The 21,456-nt window shown below is 48.5% G+C and overlaps 1 protein-coding gene across 1 annotated transcript in view; it reads right to left on the bottom strand.

The window, feature by feature from the left end:
* Positions 1 to 21,456, bottom strand: part of plxna4 (plexin A4) — a 242,459-nt gene that overhangs the window by 27,432 nt on the left and 193,571 nt on the right. The window contains exons 22-25 of the mRNA XM_078419384.1: positions 12,305 to 12,464; positions 7,653 to 7,756; positions 2,232 to 2,331; positions 17 to 207 (exon numbers count right to left, since the gene is read on the bottom strand). Coding sequence (XP_078275510.1) covers positions 17 to 207; positions 2,232 to 2,331; positions 7,653 to 7,756; positions 12,305 to 12,464 — 555 coding nt within the window. The remainder of the gene's footprint in view (positions 1 to 16; positions 208 to 2,231; positions 2,332 to 7,652; positions 7,757 to 12,304; positions 12,465 to 21,456) is intronic.

Raw genomic sequence — 21,456 nt, forward strand, 5'->3', positions numbered from 1 at the left:
CAGCGGCTAATGTTACCTTTGTTGCCAGAAGTCGGGTCAGATAGATCTCGGACACCATCTTGCTGCCCCGGTCTCCTTCCTTCTGGTCCCCGTGTTCATGGTTCTTGACCAGATGCCAGACCTTGACCCCAGTCTCCAGGTCAGGGGTGATCATGGGCGTGCGGGAACGCAGGCTGTCCGGGCTGCCCGTGTATCTGATCATGGTCTCTGGAAGAGAGGAGGGAGGTTGACCAACATTGACCCAGCATTTCTCACACACCCTGGACGTCCAAGGCCAGCAGAAGTTTCTGGCTTTTCCCAAATAGGCAGAAGACAACAATGACAAGAATGACAGGAGGGAGGGGTAGATCAGCCATGATTGAAGGGCGGGGTAGACTTGATGGGCCGAATGGCCTAATTCTTCTCCCATCACAGGGCGTGCAGCGTAGGTTTACTAGGTTAATTCCCGGAATGGCGGGACTGTCATATGTTGAAAGACTGGAGCGACTAGGCTTGTATACACTGGAATTTAGAAAGACGAGGGGGGATCTTATCGAAACGTATAAGATTATTAAGGGATTGGACACGTTAGAGGCAGGAAACATGTTCCCAATGTTGGGGGAGTCCAGAACCAGGGGCCACAGTTTAAGAATAAGGGGTAGGCCATTTCGAACTGAGATGAGGAAAAACTTTTTCATTCAGAGAGTTGTGAATCTGTGGAATTCTCTGCTTCAGAAGGCAGTGGAGGCCAATTCTCTGAATGCATTCAAGAGAGAGCTAGATAGAGTTCTTAAGGATAGCGGAGTCAGGGGGTATGGGGAGAAGGCAGGAACGTGGTATTGATTGAGAAAGATCAGCCATGATCACATTGAATGGCGGTGCTGGCTCGAAGGGCCGAATGCCCTCCTCCTGCACCTATTGTCTATTGTCTATTGTCTATTGTCTATCTTATGACAATGTTCATCCTTCCCTCTTGGTAATGGGTGAGCTTCATGTACTCAAAAAACTTTGAGACTTACTTCCAAACTTAATCCTGCCTGTTACTGGGCAAGTTTAGTTTAGTTTAGGTTAGAGATACAGCGCGGAAACAGCGTGGATAAAGAAATGGGGGAGCCATATTGGTTGGGTCCATTGCTGCAGTTGTGCTTAGAAGATTGATCTGTGTACATTGTCAAACCGCCAAGGGGCGCAGCGGTAGAGTTGCTGCCTTACAGCGAATGCAACGCCGGAGACTCAGGTTCGATCCTGCCTACGGGTGCCGTCTGTACGGAGTTTGTACGTTCTCCCCGTGACCTGCGTGGGTTTTCTCCGAGATCTTCGGTTTCCTCCCACACTCCAAAGACGTACAGGTTTGTAGGTTAATTGGCTGGGGAAAATGTAAAAATTGTCCCTAGTGGGTGTAGGACAGTGTTGGTGTGCGGGGATCGCTGGGCGGCACGGACCCGGTGGGCCGAAGGGCCTGTTTCTGCGCTGTATCTCTAAATCTAAAAATCTAAATCTAAACTGCAGCAGCTGAGGAAGTCAAATAAAAATCTAGAATTTAAACAGAAAAAGTTTTGGTAACATTGATCATGAAATGGCCAGTGTAAAACTGTATCACCCATGTCTGGCCATCATGTTCACTGAGTCTGGCCTACACTTAACTTCAAAGAGACACAAAGTGCTGGAGTAACTCAGCGGGTCAGGCAGCATCTCTGGAGAGAAAGGGTGGGCGACGTTTTGGGGCTGGACCCCTCTTCCCTTCTCCTTGCAACTTCAGACCCATGGCTGACTCTCTGAAACGGCCTTGCCAGCCATGGAGCTGAAGATCAATTGGTAACGGAGGTAAAAAAAATACATGGCCTTGCATTCGAAGCAAAGAACATTTTGTCTCGCATATGCAGCAGCTTGAGCCAGTTGGACTGGATAATATCTTTCTGTGCAAACCCTCTGTCGCTCCTCTCGTTAATCAGCTTTCTGCTTCCTGATCCAAATTAACAACTGAGCCACACCAGCAGCCAGGAGGAGAGCATGGACGATCAAAGGCTTGTTCTTGGCGGGGGAGACTTCTGTGAGATGGAAGAAGGGGCTGCTGGCTCTGGGGTGAAGACAGACACAAAGTGCTGGAGTAACACAGCGGGTCAGGCAGCATCTCTGGAGAAAGGGAATAGGCGACGTTTCGGGTTGAGACCCTTCTTTGTGTGTTGGGGAGAGGATGGGTTAGGAGGATGGAGGGGAGGGAAGAGAGGGGGGGGATGGGGACAAGAACTCACCGTATTTGCTGGCTGAGGTTCGAGAGACAGTGGAGTTATTCACAGCGTTGTAAGCCGTTGTTTGTTTGGGAACCAGAGCAACCACTGAGCCATCTGTCACCTGTGAAGGATCGGGAGGTTTTTTTTTTGGGAGAGGGAAAGAGAAAACAAGGTTGGAAAATCATCAAGCAATTCAAAGACTTTGCTTTTCTGTTTTAATTGCACTGAAAATGATGGATGTGTGGCCGTGACTGCCAATCTTCAGCCCAGTCCAGCCCAGTCTGTTGTACACGGAGCCACAGATAGCCGAAGGAAGGAATATTCTCGCAAATAGGAATAGATCGGACAGACGCACAGAGTCTCTTGCCCAGAGTAAGGGAATCGAGAACCAGAGGACATAGGTTTAACGTGAGGAGGGGAAAAGATTTAATAGGAATCTGAGGGGTAACTTTTTCACACAAAGGGTCGTGGGTGTATGGAACAAGCTGCCAGAGGAGGTAGTTGAGGCAGGGACTAAGGAGAGCTCTTAAGGATAGCGGAGTCAGGGGGTACGGGGAGAAGGCAGGAACGGGGTACTGATTGAGAATGATCAGCCATGATCACATGGCTCGAAGGGCCGAATGGCGGTGCTAGCTCGAAGGGCCGAATGGCCTCCTCCTGCACCTATTGTCTATTGTCTATTGACACAAAATGCTGGAGTAACTCAGCTGGACAGGCAGCGTCTCTGGAGAGAAGGAATGGGTGATGTTTCGGGTCGAGACTCTTGTCTATCTTTCAGGTGTAAACCAGCATCTGATTATGAAGGATTATTCTCAACTGATTATGAAGGATTATTCTCGGCAATTATGAAGCTTCGGCATGGCACGATCCTTTTTCTTGTCAGTTTGCGTCAAAACAGGAGCCAGCCAGGGACAAGAGGGACCTGGATCCACCATCACTGCCTCTGGTGCCCGCTTACTGCAAAGACTGTCAGTTGTTCTGGAACAGAAAACTCCCCTCTCCAATGCCCGTACACTTGTTTCATTTAAGGATGTGTTAACTCTGGATTTGGATTCCTGCCTGCACGGTTCACTGTTCCAAGTTCTATGAGCGATCCAAGTGCTAATGCGAGCAAGTTGCAGTTTTTAGTTTTTGTTTTAGAGACACAGCACGGAAACAGGCCCTTCGACCCACCGAGTCCGCACTGACTGGGGATCCCAGCACACTATCCTACACACACCATTCGGCCCTTCGAGCCAGCACCTCCAATCAATGTGATCATGGCTGATCATTCTCAATCAGTACCCCGTCCCTGCCTTCTCCCCATACCCCCTGACTCCGCTATCCTTAAGAGCTCTAGCTAGCTCTCTCTTGAATGCATTCAGAGAATTGGCCTCCACTGCCCTCTGAGGCAGAGAATTCCACAGATTCACAACTCTCTGACTGAAAAAGTTTATAATTTACAGAAGCCGATTAACCTACAAACCTCCACGTCTTTGGAGTGCGGGAGGAAACCGGAGCACCCGAAGAAAACCCACGTGGTCACGGGGAGAACGTACAAACTCCGTACAGACAGCACCCGTGGTCAGGATCGAGGACGGGTCTCTGGCACTGTAAGGCAGCAACTCTGGCAGCGTGGGTTTTCTACTGGTGCTCCGGTTTCCTCCCACACTCCAAAAACGTACGGGTTTGTAGGTTAATTGGCTTCGGTAAAAATGATAAATTGTCCCTAGTGCTCGTGTACGGGGATCATTGGCCGGCATGGACTTGGTTGAATCTAACCTTGTGCAATGTCGATTCCCTCCCCAGATGCTGCCTGACCCACTGAGTTCCTCCGGCACTTTGTGTTTTGCTCAGTGAGATACCTGGTGAATTGAACAAGAATCAATATGGGGCAGTGAGTTTCTTTAGGGTCCCCCTCATCCAAAATGCCTCCATTGATATTAGTCTGAGAAATACACTCCTAATATAACAATACTCTTTCCCCCGTGCCACGCATCGGAGAAGATTAAGCAGGGATTGAATGCAAGTGTACATGGAAGCTACGCAATGGAAGCTAGTATATCCAATCGCTCCTTACACCTCAAGTCCTCCAATCCAGGCAGCCTCCTCGTGAATGTTTTTTAACTGTTTGATTAGTACGGGTGTCAGGGGTTATGGAGAATGGAGTTAGGAGGGAGAGATAGTTCAGCCACGATTGAATGGTGGAGTAGACTTGATGGGCTGAACGGCCTAATTCTGCTCCTATTCCTTACGACCTTCACCTTCTCTCGTTCAATCACATCTTCCCTGGAGTGCAGAGACCAGAATTGCGCACAAACTCCAATTGCGACCTGTCCAATGATTTCAACCATGATTTTAAGGTGAAGGGGGAAAGATTTAATAGGAACCTGAGGTGGCGGCCATTTCACACAAAGGGTGGCGGGTGTATGGAACCGGCTGCCAAAGGAGGTAGTTGAGACAGGGACTATCGCAATGTTTAAGAAACAATTGGCCAGGTACGTGGATAGGACAGGTTTAGAGGGATATGGGCCAAACGCAGGCAGGTGGGACTAGTGTGGATGGGATATGTTGGTGTGGGCAAATTTGGCCGAAGGGCCTGTTTCCACGCTGTATGCCTCTATGACTATAACATGGCGTGCCAACTCCGGTACTCAATGGTCTTGCCAATAAAGACAAGCATGCCCATACACCTTCTTTACCACCCTGCCTCGTGTTGGCACGTTCAGGGAACGATCCACTTGTAATCCAAGGTATGGAGGAAAATAACTGCACAAATCGAAGATATCACAAAATGCTGGAGTAACTCAGCGGGTCAGGCAGCATCTCTGGAGAGAAGGAATGGGTGACGTTTCGGGTCGAGACCCTTCTTCGGTCTCGACCCGAAACGTCACCCATTCCTTCTCTCCAGAGATGCTGCCTGAGCCGCTGAGTTACTCCAGCATTTTGTGATACCTGTAATCCAAGTGTTCAAGCACACTCCCGACCCTGTAGTCAATGGGCTTGCTTCGGAACGTTTAACTGGGATCTGTCAGTGCTACAGTAGGCTCGGGCATAGACGGGAAAAAGGCACACTCGTGAATCTACTGGAATTCTCAGAGAAGTGCAGCTCAGGCAACTTAATTTGCTGAGAGGATTACAGGCATAGATCCAAAATTGGGATTCGGATGATGTATAAACTGCTTAAATGTTACTCTCACAGTTAATAGCTGTGGCCGGATTAGCACATTGTCCACTCACGCCACCCTTCACGGAGTCCCATCTTGCTGCTTGCCTCTGAGCGTGGATCAAACGCTTTGTGCCACTCTCATTGACCTCCATTTGGTCACGGCTCCGTGGGAGTGGTAGCGGGCTGAACGCACCAGGGGAAGTATGAAGGATATTGCCGGCTCTGTTACCGGGCCCAGGAAACACTGAGCACGATACAAAAGTGCTGGAGTAACCACAGTGCCGCCTTCAAACGGGGGAAGGAGGGACTGGTGTAGATGGGGCATGGTGGTCAGCGTGGGCAAGTTGGCCTGATGGGCCTTTTTCTCTGCTGTATGACACTATTTCCAATACGTTCAGGAGTACGGGTGATCCAAAGTGATGTTTCCGACGCAACAGGTGGCAACAAGAGAGGGTTCAACTTCACATCTGATGTTCAAGCTGTCAGGGCCAAGTTGTGGGACGTTTTACCGCTGTGTTGGGACAGCCTAAATGTTTTGCGCTTCGAGGCAGCAAGCGCACCTCCCTCTGGAGTGGTCTTGGCTTCAACTCAAGTTTCGGAGGAGGGGAGTCTCGTATGGAAGCCATCACCCGCAAGGTAAGAAAAGAAACCAAACAAGTTTCATGTGATAGCAATGATAAAGAGCCTGCCAGCCCACCGCTCCACATTACTCATTCGAGACATGCACCGAGGCCACAACCACGCAAGTCACATTCATATCACCCCCTTGCACCTGCCGACAAGTGGCATATCTTTATTTAAATTGATCGCACCCTGACAGAAAGCCTTGTGGACACGGCAATCACGCCAGGCTTTGTTATTTATTCCCAGGACCCTCGGCTCCATCAACACAGAGAATTACATATTATTCCAATTATTGTTAGTGCACTATTATTGTTTGTTTTTATGTGTATGTGTGTGTGTGCATGTATACATATGCACACATGTATATATACACACACACACATAAATATATATATATATTTACACACACACACACACATAAATATATATATTTACACACACACACACACACATAAATATATATATTTACACACACACACACACACACATAAATATATATATATATTTACACACACACACACACACACATATATATATATATATATATATATATATATATATACACATACATACATATATATTCACACACATATATATATATATATATACATACATACATATATATTTACACATACACACACATAAATATATATATACATATATATTTACACACCACACACACACACATATATATATATATATATACACACATATATATTTACACACACACACACACATAAACATATATATATATATATACACATATATTTACACACACACACACACACACATATATATATATACACATTATATACACACACACATATATACACACACACACACACATATATATAGGCACATACTTCCTATATATCTCGGAAGGAACTCCAGATGCTGGTTTAACCTGAAGATAGACACAAAATGCTGGAGTAACTCCTTTTATCCAGAGATGTTGCCTGTCCCACAGAGTTACTCCAGCATTTTGTGTCTCTGTATATATGTGGATATGAGAGTATGTGTACACATACACACTGAACTTTTTTTCCCTTTTATTATGTTATTTGCAGAGTACCATGTTTACATATTCTGTTATGCTGCTGCAAGTAAGGATGTCATTGTTCTATCTGGGACACATGACAATAAACACTCTTGACTCTTACCCAGACGAGCATTAATATCACCGCTGGAAAAATCAAAATTATCATTTTCATTATTGGTCCCCCACCCCCCACCCCCACCCCCACCCCCCATCACCCCCTCTCCACCCACTCCCCAAGCACTAACAACCTCAAAGATTTTGACAGGATTTGTCAAGGATAAGCTGCCCTCTCCAATGAAAGAATTAACTCCTGTCTTCATTATCACATCTCCGATCCAATCAATTTCTAATCTGATTTTCCTTCCCAACTCCATGCTGGCAGTCAAATCCGTGACATTTAATTTAACACCAATGTGGTCCAAAGTCAAACACCCTAATTTAGCGGTTGATGGCTTATCTCCCAAATTATTTGCACATTAATGAAGAAAGGACGTTTCTATCAGAGGAGGGGATCTGTAATTTGCACGAGGCAGATAGCCAAGCCGTCCGAAATTAATTCCGAACAAACTCCCTTGGTCCCACAGCACTGTTGGTCGACTGACCCAGTATACCCACTGCACCATCAGCTCACCTGATAATGCACCAGCGTGTTCAGCCTCTTCCAGTCGTTCTCTAACTTGGTGGTGACATCTTCGTCCTGAAGAATCACCCTGGTCATTCTTCCTTGCCGCCATTCTGTTTGGAAGGAGAGGGAAGGGGACAGGTTCGGTTTCAGTTTAGTCTCTTGTCGCGCGGACCGACCGAGCTACAGTGAGAAGCTTTTGTGGCGGTGCTGACCAGTCAGCGGAAAAAGACAACGCATGATCGCAATCGAGGCCGCTTACAGTGTACGGGTACATGATAAGGGAATGTGTAGTTGGGAACTGCAGACGCTGGTTTAAACCGAAGATGAACACCAAAATGCTGGAGTGCCTCAGCGGGTCGGGCAGCATCTCTGGAGGGAAGGAATGCGTGACGTTTTGGGTCGAGGCCCTTCTTCAGTCTGATGAAGGGTCTCGACCGGAAACGTCACCCATTCCTTCTCTCCAGAGATGCTGCCTGTCCCGCTGAGTTACTCCAGCTTTTTGTGTCTATCATGATAAGGAAATAACATTTAGTGCAGGGTAAATAGTAGTTCAGGTTGGAGGTGAGGAGGAGGGGAAGGTGGTGGGGGGGGGGGGGGGGGGGTGAGGGAGGGGGGAATAGGGGTTAGTGGAAAACCAAATAATAAAGCAAACAGGAGGGATGGACATAGTGAAATTTAGTCTATTCCAACATGAAGTACCAATCAATCGGAGTTGCTTATCAAGGGAAAACAAGCACTTTGAACACCGCAGAAGGGTCACCAAGACACAAACACAAGGGAAAAGTCTCTTTCAGCTTGAAAGACGTCAGGAAGCGGTTTCATTAACTCTCCATTGAAGGCAGACCTTCTTGGCCTTTTGACATCAACTACAATGCATGTTGTGCTGGTTAGTCAGTTTAAAACTGTCTGAAGAAAGGTCTCGACCCGAAATGTCACCCATTCCTTCTCTCCAGAGATGCTGCCTGTCCCGCTGAGTTACTCCAGCATTTTGTGTCTATCTCCGATTTAAACCAGCATCTGCAGTTCCTTCCTGCACATAAAGCAGTCACTGCCGTTTTGAAGAAGAGCACTTTATTTCCTATTCAATTTCCCCTGGAGTGGATAACAGCCAAGGTGATGTCACATCTGATACTGTCCTAATATCTCACTCAAGTGCTCGCTCGTCAGGAGTCAGCCGAGACTATGATGATAGATAAGCTACTCTGCTGTGGGTGCAGGTTCCTTCATGGTCCCCTTGACGTTGCAACCTCATCTTGCCCCACAACCCTTAAAGTTGTCTGAACTCCTCCAATTCTGGCCTCTTGAACAAATAGGACATTAATTGCTCCACCATTGACTCGATGATCTTGGTCTAGACCTCTGGAATTCCAACTCTGAGTTTAGTTTGATTTTGTTTCTCACTATTGTCACTTGTACCGAGTTACAGTGAAAAGCTTTTTGTTGCGTGCTATCCAGTCATGAATAAACATGATTATACATGATTATAATCAAGCCGTCCACAGTGTACAGATACTGGATAAAGGGTATAATGTTTAGTGCAAGATACAGTCCAGCAAAGTCTGATTAAAGATTATTTAATCAAGCGCAGGCTCGGCGATCGCTTCGCTCAACACCTGCGCTCGGTCCGCGTTGGCCAAACTGATCTCCCGGTGGCCGAGCACTTCAGCTCCCCCTCCCATTCCCAGTCTGACCTTTCTGTCATGGGCCTCCTCCAGTGCCATCGTGAGGCCCACCGGAAATTGGAGGAACAGCACCTCATATTTCGCCTGGGCAGCTTGCAGCCCAGTGGTATGAACATCGACTTCTCCTACTTTAGATAGTCCCTCTGTCCCTCTCTTCCCCTCCTCCTTCCCAGATCTCCCTCTATCTTCCTGTCTCCACCTATATCCTTCCTTTGTCCCGCCCCCGCTGACATCAGTCTGAAGAAGGGTCTCGACCCGAAACGTCACCCATTCCTTCTCTCCCGAGATGCTGCCTGACCTGCTGAGTTACTCCAGCATTTTGTGAATAAATACCTTCGATTTGTACCAGCATCTACAGTTATTGTCTTATAAGATCATTTGAAAGTCTCCAATGTGGAGCTAGGTGGGAGGTCAGAACTGCTCTCTAGTTGGTGAGAGGACAGGACAGTTGCCTGATAACAGCTGGGAAGAAACTATCCCTGAATCTGGAAGTGTACGTTTTCAAACGTCAGTACCTCTTGCCTGATGCCATTATGCCGCTGGCCTTGCCGAGGCAGCGTGAAGTGGAGATGGAGTCAATGGAAATGCCAGCGCTTATTGCTCATCGCTAATTAGCCTGAACGAAGGATGCTGTTAAGAGTCCCCTATATTGGTGGATCTAGAATCATATGGTCTGCAGATTTGGTGAGGGTAGTGGATCACTTCCCTGCCGGATATTCATGAACCGGATTAATTTCTAAACTTAGCACAGCTGTTTCCCAGTTACGATTAACGAACGGTTCGTTTTAGCAATTCCAGATTTGTTAAATCACTTGACTATAAGTTCCCAGCTGCCGCGGTGGGACTCATGGGTGGAACAGCAGAGAGTCTAACGCCTCTGCCAATCTTTTCTCAGCTCCGAGTGAAGGGAATTCATTTGCAAAGCAAACTCAAGACGTCCCAAAACCCCTCACAGACTTTAGACTTCAGAGATACAGTGTGGAAACAGACCCTTCGGTCCACCGAGTCCATGCCAACCAGTGACCCCCGTGCACTAGCACTTCCCCACACACCAGGGACAACTTACAACTTGCAGAAGCCAATAAACCTGTAAACCTCCACGTCTTTGGAGTGTGGGAGGAAACCGGAGCACCCGGAGAAAACCCACGCAGGTCACGGGGAGAACGTACAAACTCCGTACAGACACCACCTGTAGTCAGGATCGAGCCTGGGTCTCCATGTGGGCGGCACGGTGGCGCAGGGGTAGAGTTGCTGCCTTACAGCGAATGCAGCGCCGGAGACTCAGGTTCGATCCTGACTACGGGCGCCGTCTGTACGGAGTTTGTACGTTCTCCCCGTGACCTGCGTGGGTTTTCTCCGAGATCTTCGGTTTCCTCCCACACTCCAAAGACGCACAGGTATGTAGGTTAATTGGCTGGGTAAATGTAAAAATTGGCCCTAGTGGGTGTAGGATAGTGTTAATGTGCGGGGATCGTTGGGCGGCACGGACTCGGTGGGCCGAAGGGCCTGTTTCCGCGCTGTATCGCTAAATCTAAAAAAAAAATCCAGCGCTGTAAGGCAGCAACGTTACCGACGTGCCGCCCTACAGCTCCTTCTCCGTGGCAAATCCTGTTCATACTAGTTCTACGTTATCCCACCTTCTCATCCACTCCCTCCACATTAGGGGGCAATTTACAGAGGCCGATTATCCTCCAAACCTGCAATGACTTAGACGAAGGGATTAAAAGTACCATTAGCAAATTTGCAGATGATACTAAGCTGGGGGGTAGTGTGAATTGTGAGGAAGATGCAATAAGGCTGCAGGGTGACTTGGACAGGCTGTGTGAGTGGGCGGATACATGGCAGATGCAGTTTAATGTAGATAAGTGTGAGGTTATTCACTTTGGAAGCAAGAATAGAAAGGCAGATTATTATCTGAATGGTGTCAAGTTAGGAGGAGGGGGAGTTCAACGAGATCTGGGTGTCCTAGTGCATCAGTCAATGAAAGGAAGCATGCAGGTACAGCAGGTAGTGAAGAAAGCCAATGGAATGTTGGCCTTCGTAACAAGAGGAGTTGAGTATAGGAGCAAAGAGGTCCTTCTACAGTTGTACCGGGCCCTGGTGAGACCGCACCTGGAGTACTGTGTGCAGTTTTGGTCTCCAAATTTGAGGAAGGATCTTCTTGCTATGGAGGGCGTGCAGCGTAGGTTCACTAGGTTAATTCCCGGAATGGCGGGACTGTCGTATGTTGAAAGGCTGGAGCGATTGGGCTTGTATACACTGGAATTTAGAAGGATGAGGGGGGATCTTATTGAAACATATAAGATCATTAGGGGATTGGACACATTAGAGGCAGGAAACATGTTCCCAATGTTGGGGGAGTCCAGAACAAGGGGCCACAGTTTAAGAATAAGGGGTAGGCCATTTAGAACGGAGATGAGGAAAAACTTTTTCAGTCAGAGAGTGGTGAAGGTGTGGAATTCTCTGCCTCAGAAGGCAGTGGAGGCCAGTTCGTTGGATGCTTTCAAGAGAGAGCTGGATAGAGCTCTTAAGGATAGCGGAGTGAGGGGGTATGGGGAGAAAGCAGGAACGGGGTACTGATTGAGAGTGATCAGCCATGATCGAATTGAATGGCGGTGCTGGCTCGAAGGGCTGAATGGCCTACTCCTGCACCTATTGTCTATTGTCTATTGTCTATAATGCCATTGGCATGTGAGAGGAAATCCACGCGGCCTCAGAGAAAACATGCAAACTCCGCACAGACAGCACCCCAAGGTCGGCGTCGAACCCGGCTCTCTGGCGCTGTGAGGCAGCGGCTCTACCTGCTGCACCACTCTGCTGCACATAATTGTCACGCGCATTGAGATAAGGGCAAAAACATTGCACTGCGTGCTACCCAGCTGAATAGTATCATACGTGCGTAAGCAGAGCGACCACAAACAGTGACTTTGCCAGGAGGCAGGGCAGTGGCTGGACTTGGAGGTTTAAGAATCTTACCCAAGTCCATATCAGCGGCTTTTGGTCGATGAGAGCAAGGTAGGTTCTTGAAGATAGCATCCAAGATCTTCTCCTTGACCTGGGTGATCGTGTCACAGTTTAGAGTCTTTGTGGAAATCTCAGGACTGTTCTCGTTATCTGGATTCACACAATTCAGAACCTGAGGAGACACAAAGTAAAAGTTGTTAGAAGATGGACTACGAATGGTGAAACGCAGTCTAAGTTCAGTACGGAGTTTGTGCGTTCTCCCCGCGACCGCGTGGGTTTTCTCCGGGTGCTCCGGTTTCCTCCCAGCCACGCTTCAAAGACGTACAGGTTTGGAGGCCAATTGGCTTCGGTAAAAATTATAAATTGTCCCTAGTGTGTAGGATAGTGTTAGTGTACGGGGTGATCACTGGTCGGCGCGGAATCGATGGGCCGAAAGGCCTGTTTCCCCGCTGTGTCTCTAAAGTCTAAAGATGAGTAAAATATGGTCAATAGACAATAGACAATAGAGAATAGACAATAGGTGCAGGAGTAGGCCATTCAGCCCTTCGAGCCAGCACCGCCATTCAATGCGATCATGGCTGATCACTCTCAATCAGTACCCCGTTCCTGCCTTCTCCCCATACCCCCTCACTCCGCTATCCTTAAGAGCTCTATCCAGCTCTCTCTTGAAAGCATCCAACGAACTGGCCTCCACTGCCTTCTGAGGCAGAGAATTCCACACCTTCACCACTCTCTGACTGAAAAAGTTCTTCCTCATCTCCGTTCTAAATGGCCTACCCCTTATTCTTAAACTGTGGCCCCTTGTTCTGGACTCCCCCAACATTGGGAACATGTTTCCTGCCTCTAATGTGTCCAATCCCCTAATTATCTTATATGTTTCAATAAGATCCCCCTCATCCTTCTAATGGTTGATCACAAAGTGAGCCACTGAGAGAAATAAAGTCTAAATCCATTCACACACACTACGTGTGCCTGAAGAAGGGTCTCGACCCTTGCATGTGTCAATGTATTCAGAAGAGAGTTGGATGTGGCTCTTAGGGCTAACGGAATCAAGGGATGTGGGGAGAAAGCAGGAACGGGGTACTGATTCTGGATGATCAGCCATGATCATATTGAATGGCGGTGCTGGCTCGAAGGGCCGAATGTCCTACTCCTGCACCTATTTGTTCATGTTTCTATGACCCGGAATGTCACCTATTCCTTTCCTCCAGAGATGTTGCCTGACCCGCTGAATTACTGCAGGTCTTTGTGTTTGCCTTCTGTGTGTGCCTGACCTACACACATGCCTGACCTGTGCATTTGAACAGCCGATTAACCCTTTGTTGTGGTAGGGCAGGGCAGATAGACAGGCTGCCGTTAAGGGTATTAACAGAGGCTGTTTCATCTCCCGTTCCATTATCATCTCCATCGGCAGCAGGTTCCCTCCACTGATTTCGACTTTCTCTCCTCCGCTCCTCTCCCCCCCCTCCCCAGAAGCACATTGAATGAGTTGGCAGGAAGCTCGAGACGCGGGCAGGGTAACGAACACGCTGCCAGCTCTCTTCTCACCGAGCAGCGCCGGCTTCCAGTCTTCAGTCAAGTGCTTCTCAGTGGCCGGACATGTGGCACTGGCCATGCCAGCGTGAAGTGGCACCGCATGGCAGAGCAACCAGTCTCATCTGGTAAGCCTTGTGAACAGCAGGTCGCTGGTTAAACACTGCAAGAGCACATGTTCCTTGCCAGTCGGGACCGAGCTAAACCCTTAAGCAATCCCGCTCTTCAACATAATGCCGCTTGTAAAGCAGGCAGCAGAGGTCTGGAAACAAGGAGCTGTCGATGCCCAATATCACACAAAAGGATACAAAGTGCGGGAGAAATTCAGGTCAGGCCAGGTCAGTGGAGAAGAGTCCCGACCCGAAACACTCCCTATCCGTTCCCTCCACAGATGCCGCCTGACCTGATGAGTTAATCCAGCACTTTGTGCTTTTGTGCATTAACCAGTATCTGGAGTTCTTCGTGTTTTAATCAAGATTCCAGCAACTGCACTTTCTTGTGTCTCCACCTTGGAGAACACAGAGTGCTGTTGTGATTCCTGATGTCTCCGGTCGACAGCGGACACGGGTGTGGTGGGCCAAAGGGGTCTGTTTCGGTGCTGCACGGCCCCCACCTTTACTTTGGCCTGCAACCTGCTAATCAATCGGTGGCATAACTGCCATTCGTTTTCAAAGGGATGAAATGTGAACCAAGTCTGACGAAGGGTCTCGACCTGAAACGTCACCTATTCCTTTTCTCCAGTTTAGTTTAGTTTAGAGATACAGCGTTGAAACAGGACCTTTAGCCCACCGAGTCTGTGCCGAATGGCGATCCCCACACTTTAACACTATCCCAAGTCAAGTCAAGTCAAGTTTATTTGTCACATACACATACACGATGTGCAGTGAAATGAAAGTGGCAATGCCTGCGGATTGTGCACAAAAAATAATTACAGTTACAACATATAAATAAAGTTAATAAAGTTACTATAGTGTAGACAAAAATTTAGTCTCTGGAGTTATAAAGGTTGACAGTCCTGATGGCCTGTGGGAAGAAACTCCGTCTCATCCTCTCTGTTTTCACAGCATGACAGCGGAGGTGTTTGCCTGATCGTAGCAGCTGGAACAGTCCGTTACTGGGGTGGCAGGGGTCCCCCATAATCTTGTTTGCTCTGGATCTGCACCTCCTGATGTATAGGTCCTGCAGGGGGACGAGTGTAGTTCCCATGGTGCGTTCTGCCGAACGCACTACTCTCCGCAGGGCCATCCTGTCCTGGGCAGAGCTGTTCCCAAACCAGACTGTAATGTTGCCGGACAGGATGCTCTCTACAGCCCCAGAATAGAAGCAATGAAGGATCCTCAGAGACACTATCCGACACACACCAGCCAATACCAAGCCAATTAACCTGCAACCCTGTATGTCTTTGGAACCTGGATGTCTTTGGAGGAAAGTGAGAGGAAACTGGAGCTCCCAGGAAAAAACACGCCGATCACAGGGAGAACGTACAAACTCCGTACAGACAGCACCCACAGTCAGGATCGAACCCGGATCTCTGGTGCTGTAAGGCAGCAACTCTACCGCTGCGCCAACGTGCCACCCGAAGGTTACCACAGCGTTTTAGAAACATAGAAACATAGAAAATAGGTGCAGGAGTAGGCCATTCGGCCCTTCGAGCATGCACCGCCATTCAATATGATCATGGCTGATCATTCAGCTTAGTAACCTGTACCTGCCTTCTCTCCATACCCCCTGATCCCTTTAGCCACAAGGGCCACATCTAACTCTCTCTTAAATATAGCCAATGAACTGGCCTCAACTACCTTCTGTGGCAGAGAATTCCACAGACTCACCACTCTCTGTGTGAAGAAATGTTTTCTCATCTCGGTCCTAAAAGACTTCCCCCTTATCCTTAAGCTGCGACCCCTGGTTCTGGACTTCCCCAACATCGGGAACAATCTTCCCGCATCTAGCCTCTCCTTAAGAATTTTATATGTTTCAATAAGATCCCCCCTCAGTCTTCTAAATTCCAGCGAGTACAAGCCGAGTCTATCCAGTCTTTCTCCATATGAAAGTCCTGCCATCCCAGGGATCAATCTGGTGAACCTTCTCTGTACTCCCTCTAAGGCTAGAATGTCTTTCCTCAGATTAGGAGACCAAAACTGTACACAATACTCCAGGTGCGGTCTCACCAAGGCCCTGTACAACTGCAGCAGAACCTCCCTGCTCCTATACTCAAATCCTCTTGCTATGAATGCAAGTTTTGTGTCTATCTAAATGTAAACCACCATTTGTCAACAGAATGTATTACCCAGTATATGTAGGAGGGAAATGATGATGCTGGTTGACATCGCAGATAGACAAAAAAAATGCTGGAGTAACTCAGCAGGACAGGCAGCATCTCTGGAGGGAAGGAATGCAGCCTGTTCCACTGAGTTACTCCAGCATCTTGAATGTGTTACCCAGTCAGGTGTTAATTAGATTATCAACAGCAAAGAATGGCACATCATTACCTGAGAGATAACAGATCCCCCATTCCCTCATCCTTTCCAACACCCCCCCCCCCCCCCCCCCCCCCCTCACACCTCCAAACCCCTCCTCCCCCTCCCAGCCAATCTGCATCACAAAGGGCGATGGAAACAGAAGATGCAGGCCTCCGTGTGCCAACACAGACGCCTTGGTGGAAAGTGCAAAGGCTCCAGTTCCTTTGTAAACGATCTGGTGGCTGTAAATTGAGGAACAGATGAAACTTTTGCGAGCCTGCTGCTTTGTGTATCTGCGCAAGCTGCCTTCACCTGACAAATTTATAGAGTTGCCTTTAACGAAACAAAAGGGAGCTGGCAGAGCAAAAACAAAAGCCCACGGAGCAAGGCCGGGAATTTAAACAGGCTCTGGAACTAATGGAGCAGCACAAAAGGGCTGGGTGGTTGATTTAGTGCAGGGCCTCCACGTTTAATTCCTTCCTGATTAGTCTCCCATGCTCAAGGCCTGGGCTCTTCAATCGTTTGGCAGACATTTATCCTCTTGCCTTTTGTTCGGCTGGCCTACGCCTGACTTCATTACCTCGCTCCCCGCCCCATCTCCCTCCGCACTTGCCTACAAGGTCATGTCTCTCTCCGCACTTGCCTACAAGGTCATGAGTTCACGAGCCAAACTCGAGCATGGAAGTCTGGGCTGATGTTGCCGGTGTTCCCTGGTCTGCTTGGGTGATACCGTATAAACCAAGCCCTCGTCGGCCATTGCATAGAAGGTGCAGGAGCTTGAATGCGTGCATCACCAGTCTCCAGAACAGATTCTTCCCCTCCGCCATCAGGCTTCTGAACAGTCCTTCCATAAGCTAGGGTACTGTCCGATTCACCTCTACCCCATGGTGGACATTGGACTTTGTCTATGGAACTGATGTGCAACAGTGCTGAGAACTATTCCCCGGCCACTCCCTCTTCTACCCTTCCTTCCCCCATCGGGCAAAAGGTGCAGAAGTGTGAAAACGCACAGGCCCAGATTCAGGGACAGTTTCTTCCAAGCTGTGATCAGGCAACTGAACCATCCTACCGCAACCAGAGAGCAGTGCTGAACTGCTATCTACCTCATTGGACTGTCCTGGATCAGAGTTAGCTGGCTTTAACTTTCACTAAACATTATTCCCTTATCATGCACTGTAAATGGCTCGAATGTAATCATGCATTGTCTTTCCGCTGACTGGATAAGCATGCAACAAAAGCTTTTCACTGTACCTCGGTACACGTGACAATGAACTAAACTGAACTAAACGAAACTATTCTCTATTGAGAATATACAATCTATATCCTCCCCTTTTCTCTACCTATTGTAATCATTGTACCCGGGTTCGACCTTGACCGCGGGTGCTGCCTGAATTTTTTAATGTTCTCTTTGGTGACTGCGTGGGTTTTCTCCAGGTACCCCGGTTTCCTCCCACATACCAAAGACATGCAGGTTTGAGGGTCAATTGGCTTCTGCAAATTGTCCCTCGAGTGCAGGATAGAACTAGTGGGTAGACACAAAATGCTGGAGAAACTCAGCGGGACAGACAGCACCTCTGGAGAGAAGGAATGGGTGACGTTTCGGGTAGAGACCCTTCTGGAACTGGTGTATGGGTGATTTCTTTGGTGGGCCGATGGGCCTTATTCCACTCTGTATCTCTGAAACCTGAAACGTCGCCTATCCATGTTCTCCAGAGATGCTGCCTGACCCGCTGAGTTACTCCAGCACTCTGTGAAACGTCACCTATCCATGTTCTCCAGAGATGCTGCCTGACCCGCTGAGTTACTCCAGCACTCTGTGAAACGTCACCTATCCATTTATTCACAAAATGCTGGAGTAACTCAGCAGGTCAGGCAGCATCTCGGGAGAGAAGGAATGGGTGACGTTTCGGGTCGAGACCCTTCTTCAGACTGATGTTGATGCTGCCTGACCCACAGAGTTACTCCAGCACTTTGCCGTTTTCCCTTAGCCCCAAGAACTATATCTAACTCTCTCTTGCATCTGCAGTTCCTTGCGTCAAGTGCTCTTTTCAGCGTCTGCGACAGACCCTACAAAGTCACCGAGCAAATCTCCGCCAGTTCCCCTCTTGTTCTTTAATTAGGAGCCACTTGATGTTTCGTCCAAAGCCCGGCTTTGGAGGAGATGCAGCGAGCGAGATTATTTTGCTCAAACTGGTGCCTCCATCACACTGGCAATTGGTGCAATTGGACGTCAATAAGATGAGCGTTCATCATCCCCTTTTGTGCGGTGGCAGCGATCAACTCAAATCTATGAGCCTTTGTCAAGTTTTATCAATTCAATGTGTGGATTCCATAGAGCCTGTCTCTTCAATTGTAAAGGCTGCAGCTTTCAATTAAATGCTGCTGTGTGTGGCGAGCATCACACTCCACACAGGCTGTCTGAGATGTTCATTTTAAACAGCGCTGCCGTGAAGAATAGCATCCTGATCTCAGATTATTCAGTCTGACCGATGGGACACTGTCAAGGTCACATTCAGTGCGGGCAGCCTGCTGTCATTTAACACTGCGGGATCGAGACCAAGTCTTGCCCACGCACCGATACCTCAACGCTGTTGCCCACTGTGTTCAGGGAGGAACTGCAGGTGCGGCTTTCAACCGAAGACTGACACAAAAAGGCTGGAGTAACTCAGCGGGACAGGCAGCACCTCTGGAGAGAAGGGATGGGTGACGCTTCGGGTCGAGGCCCTTCTTTTTGCCCTGGCGGCCAGTCTGAAGAAGGGTCTCCTCCCGAAACGTCAGCCATTCCTTCTCCCCAGAGATGCTGCCTGTCCCGCTGAGTTACTCCAGCTCTCACCTACAGGTTTGGGTCTGTTCTTAGAAACATAGAAACATAGAAAATAGGTGCAGGAGTAGGCCATTCGGCCCTTCGAGCCTGCACCGCCATTTAATATGATCATGGCTGATCATCCAACTCAGTATCCCGTACCTGCCTTCTCTCCATACCCCCTGATCCCTTTAGCCACAAGGGCCACATCTAACTCCCTCTTAAATATAGCCAATGAACTGGCCTCGACTACCTTCTGTGGCAGAGAATTGCACAGATTCACCACTCTCTGTGTGAAAAGAGAGGGCACTCTTGTGCCCTACTGTTCACTGTTCGATGTAACTAAGAAAAACATTCGCAAGAATGAGCATCTTTACGGGGCAAGGAGAGGAGAGAGTTGGCAGGGTTGAGGGAGGGATCTCCAGGCCAAAGCAATGTCGGGCCATGAACCAGTGTGGCTCAGTGAACACAGAGGTGGTGGGGGAACAGGGCCTCACGAGAGGTAGGGTTAGTCAGCATCCTAGTTGGATGGAGGTTCATGAAAGGGAGATGGAAAATGCAAGAGCTGCAAATTGACTGCAGTGCAGCCGTCGAAGCAGGTTGCAATGAATCACAACAACCTGTGTGACCTTGGATGCTGTTCCACCCATTGCACTGACAGTCGTAGAGTCTTCTTCTTGCGTATGGCGCGCACAGCCTAAAGTTGTAGGCCGAGGGTAGACATCCAGGCCAGGGCAGCATCAGTTGCTGGGTGGATGGCCTTGATGCCACCAGGGAAAAGCCTCAGTGAGTAGTCAAGTCATAGAGTCATAGAGTGATACCACATGGAAGCAGGCCCTTCAGCCCAACTTGCCCACGCCGACCAACATATCCCATGTACACTAGTCCCACCTGCCTGCGCTTGGCCCATAGCCCTCAACATCTGTCCTATACCTGTCTAAATGTTTCATAAACATTGTGACCGTGCCTGCCTCAACTATCTCCTCCGGCAGTCCGTTCCATACACGCACCATCCTTTGCGTAAAAAAGTTACCCCTCGGGTTTCCTATTAAATCTTTCCCCCCTTCCCTTTCAACCTGTGTCGTCTGGTTCTCGATTCCTCACCTCTGGGCACAAGCGTCCGTATGTCTACTCGATCTGTTCCTCTCATGATTTTGCACACCTCTGTAAGATCACCCCTCATCCTCCTGCATGCCAAGAAATTTAGTCCGAGCCTGGAGGGGGCCTGTGGTTTTGCAGAGTTCCACAGTATACAGCCCCAGAATGTTCTCCTGTCCTTCCTCATACCCTTCATCCTTTTGCCTACCTTTCATTCATTTCGACCTCTTCATATCTCTAATTTCCCTCTCCCCTTGACTCTCAGGCTGAAGAAGGGTCTCGACCCGAAACGTCACCCCTTCTTTTTTCTCCAGAGATGCTGCCCGTCCCGCTGAGTTACTCCAGCAATTTTGTGTCTATCTTCCTCAATCAGATGCTGCCTGAACTTTTGCAACATTTGCAACTTTTTTAAAAAAGTTTCTTTCAAGCGAAAACAGGTTATTTCAGGCGTTTTCTGCCATTATCTCTCCCCTGATTCAAAAGCACACAGAAGCGAGATTTCTTGAGTTGAACAAATTGCCAGAGACACTTTTTTCCATTACGAGCCTTGCAGAAACAAGTTAAACCGAGTGGTTTGCTCATCCCGAACGCCTCAGGGTAACAGAGCAGTAAATTCTGCCATCAGGTTATCTCAATCTTCCATCTGTAATTCCAGATAATTCCTACAGTTGTCTTACTTATTAGTGCATGAAAAAGCCATCAAGGATCTTAAAGGCACAGTGACCCAGCTTGTTGCTGGCATCTCACTGAACTTGTTCATCAGCCCTGATCTCTTCCACTGCCACGGCCCCATTCAGTGCTATCGACCCTTCAAGATGGCGCAGCGGTAGACTCGCTGCCTCACGGAGCCCGAGACCCGAGTTCAATCCCGACTACGGGCGCTGTCTGTACGGAGTTTGTACGTTCTCTTCGTGACCGCGTGAGTTTTCCCTGAGATCTTCAGTTCTCCAAATGCTCTAGCTAGCTTCAGTTGATCCACACTCCAAAGGCGTACAGGTTTGTAGGTTAATTGGCTTCGTTATAAATGCGAAAAAGCGTGCAGGATAGTGTTAGTGTGCGGGGATCGCTGGTCGGCGCAGACTCGGTGGGCCGAAGGGCCTGTTTCTGCGCTGTATCTCTAAATTTAAAAAACGAGACTAGTTATTGAGACAATGTGGGTGGAAAGCTGACTGCCTGATTGTGAGCCAAGAGATATCTGATAGTGCGATAAGGGAGTCCAATTGTTTTCCAACTGGCCTGTGTGATGAGCATGTTGCAGTGTTGCAGACTCA

Source organism: Rhinoraja longicauda, chromosome 23 (assembly GCF_053455715.1).
Source record: "Rhinoraja longicauda isolate Sanriku21f chromosome 23, sRhiLon1.1, whole genome shotgun sequence".
Classification (NCBI taxonomy): domain Eukaryota; kingdom Metazoa; phylum Chordata; class Chondrichthyes; order Rajiformes; family Arhynchobatidae; genus Rhinoraja; species Rhinoraja longicauda.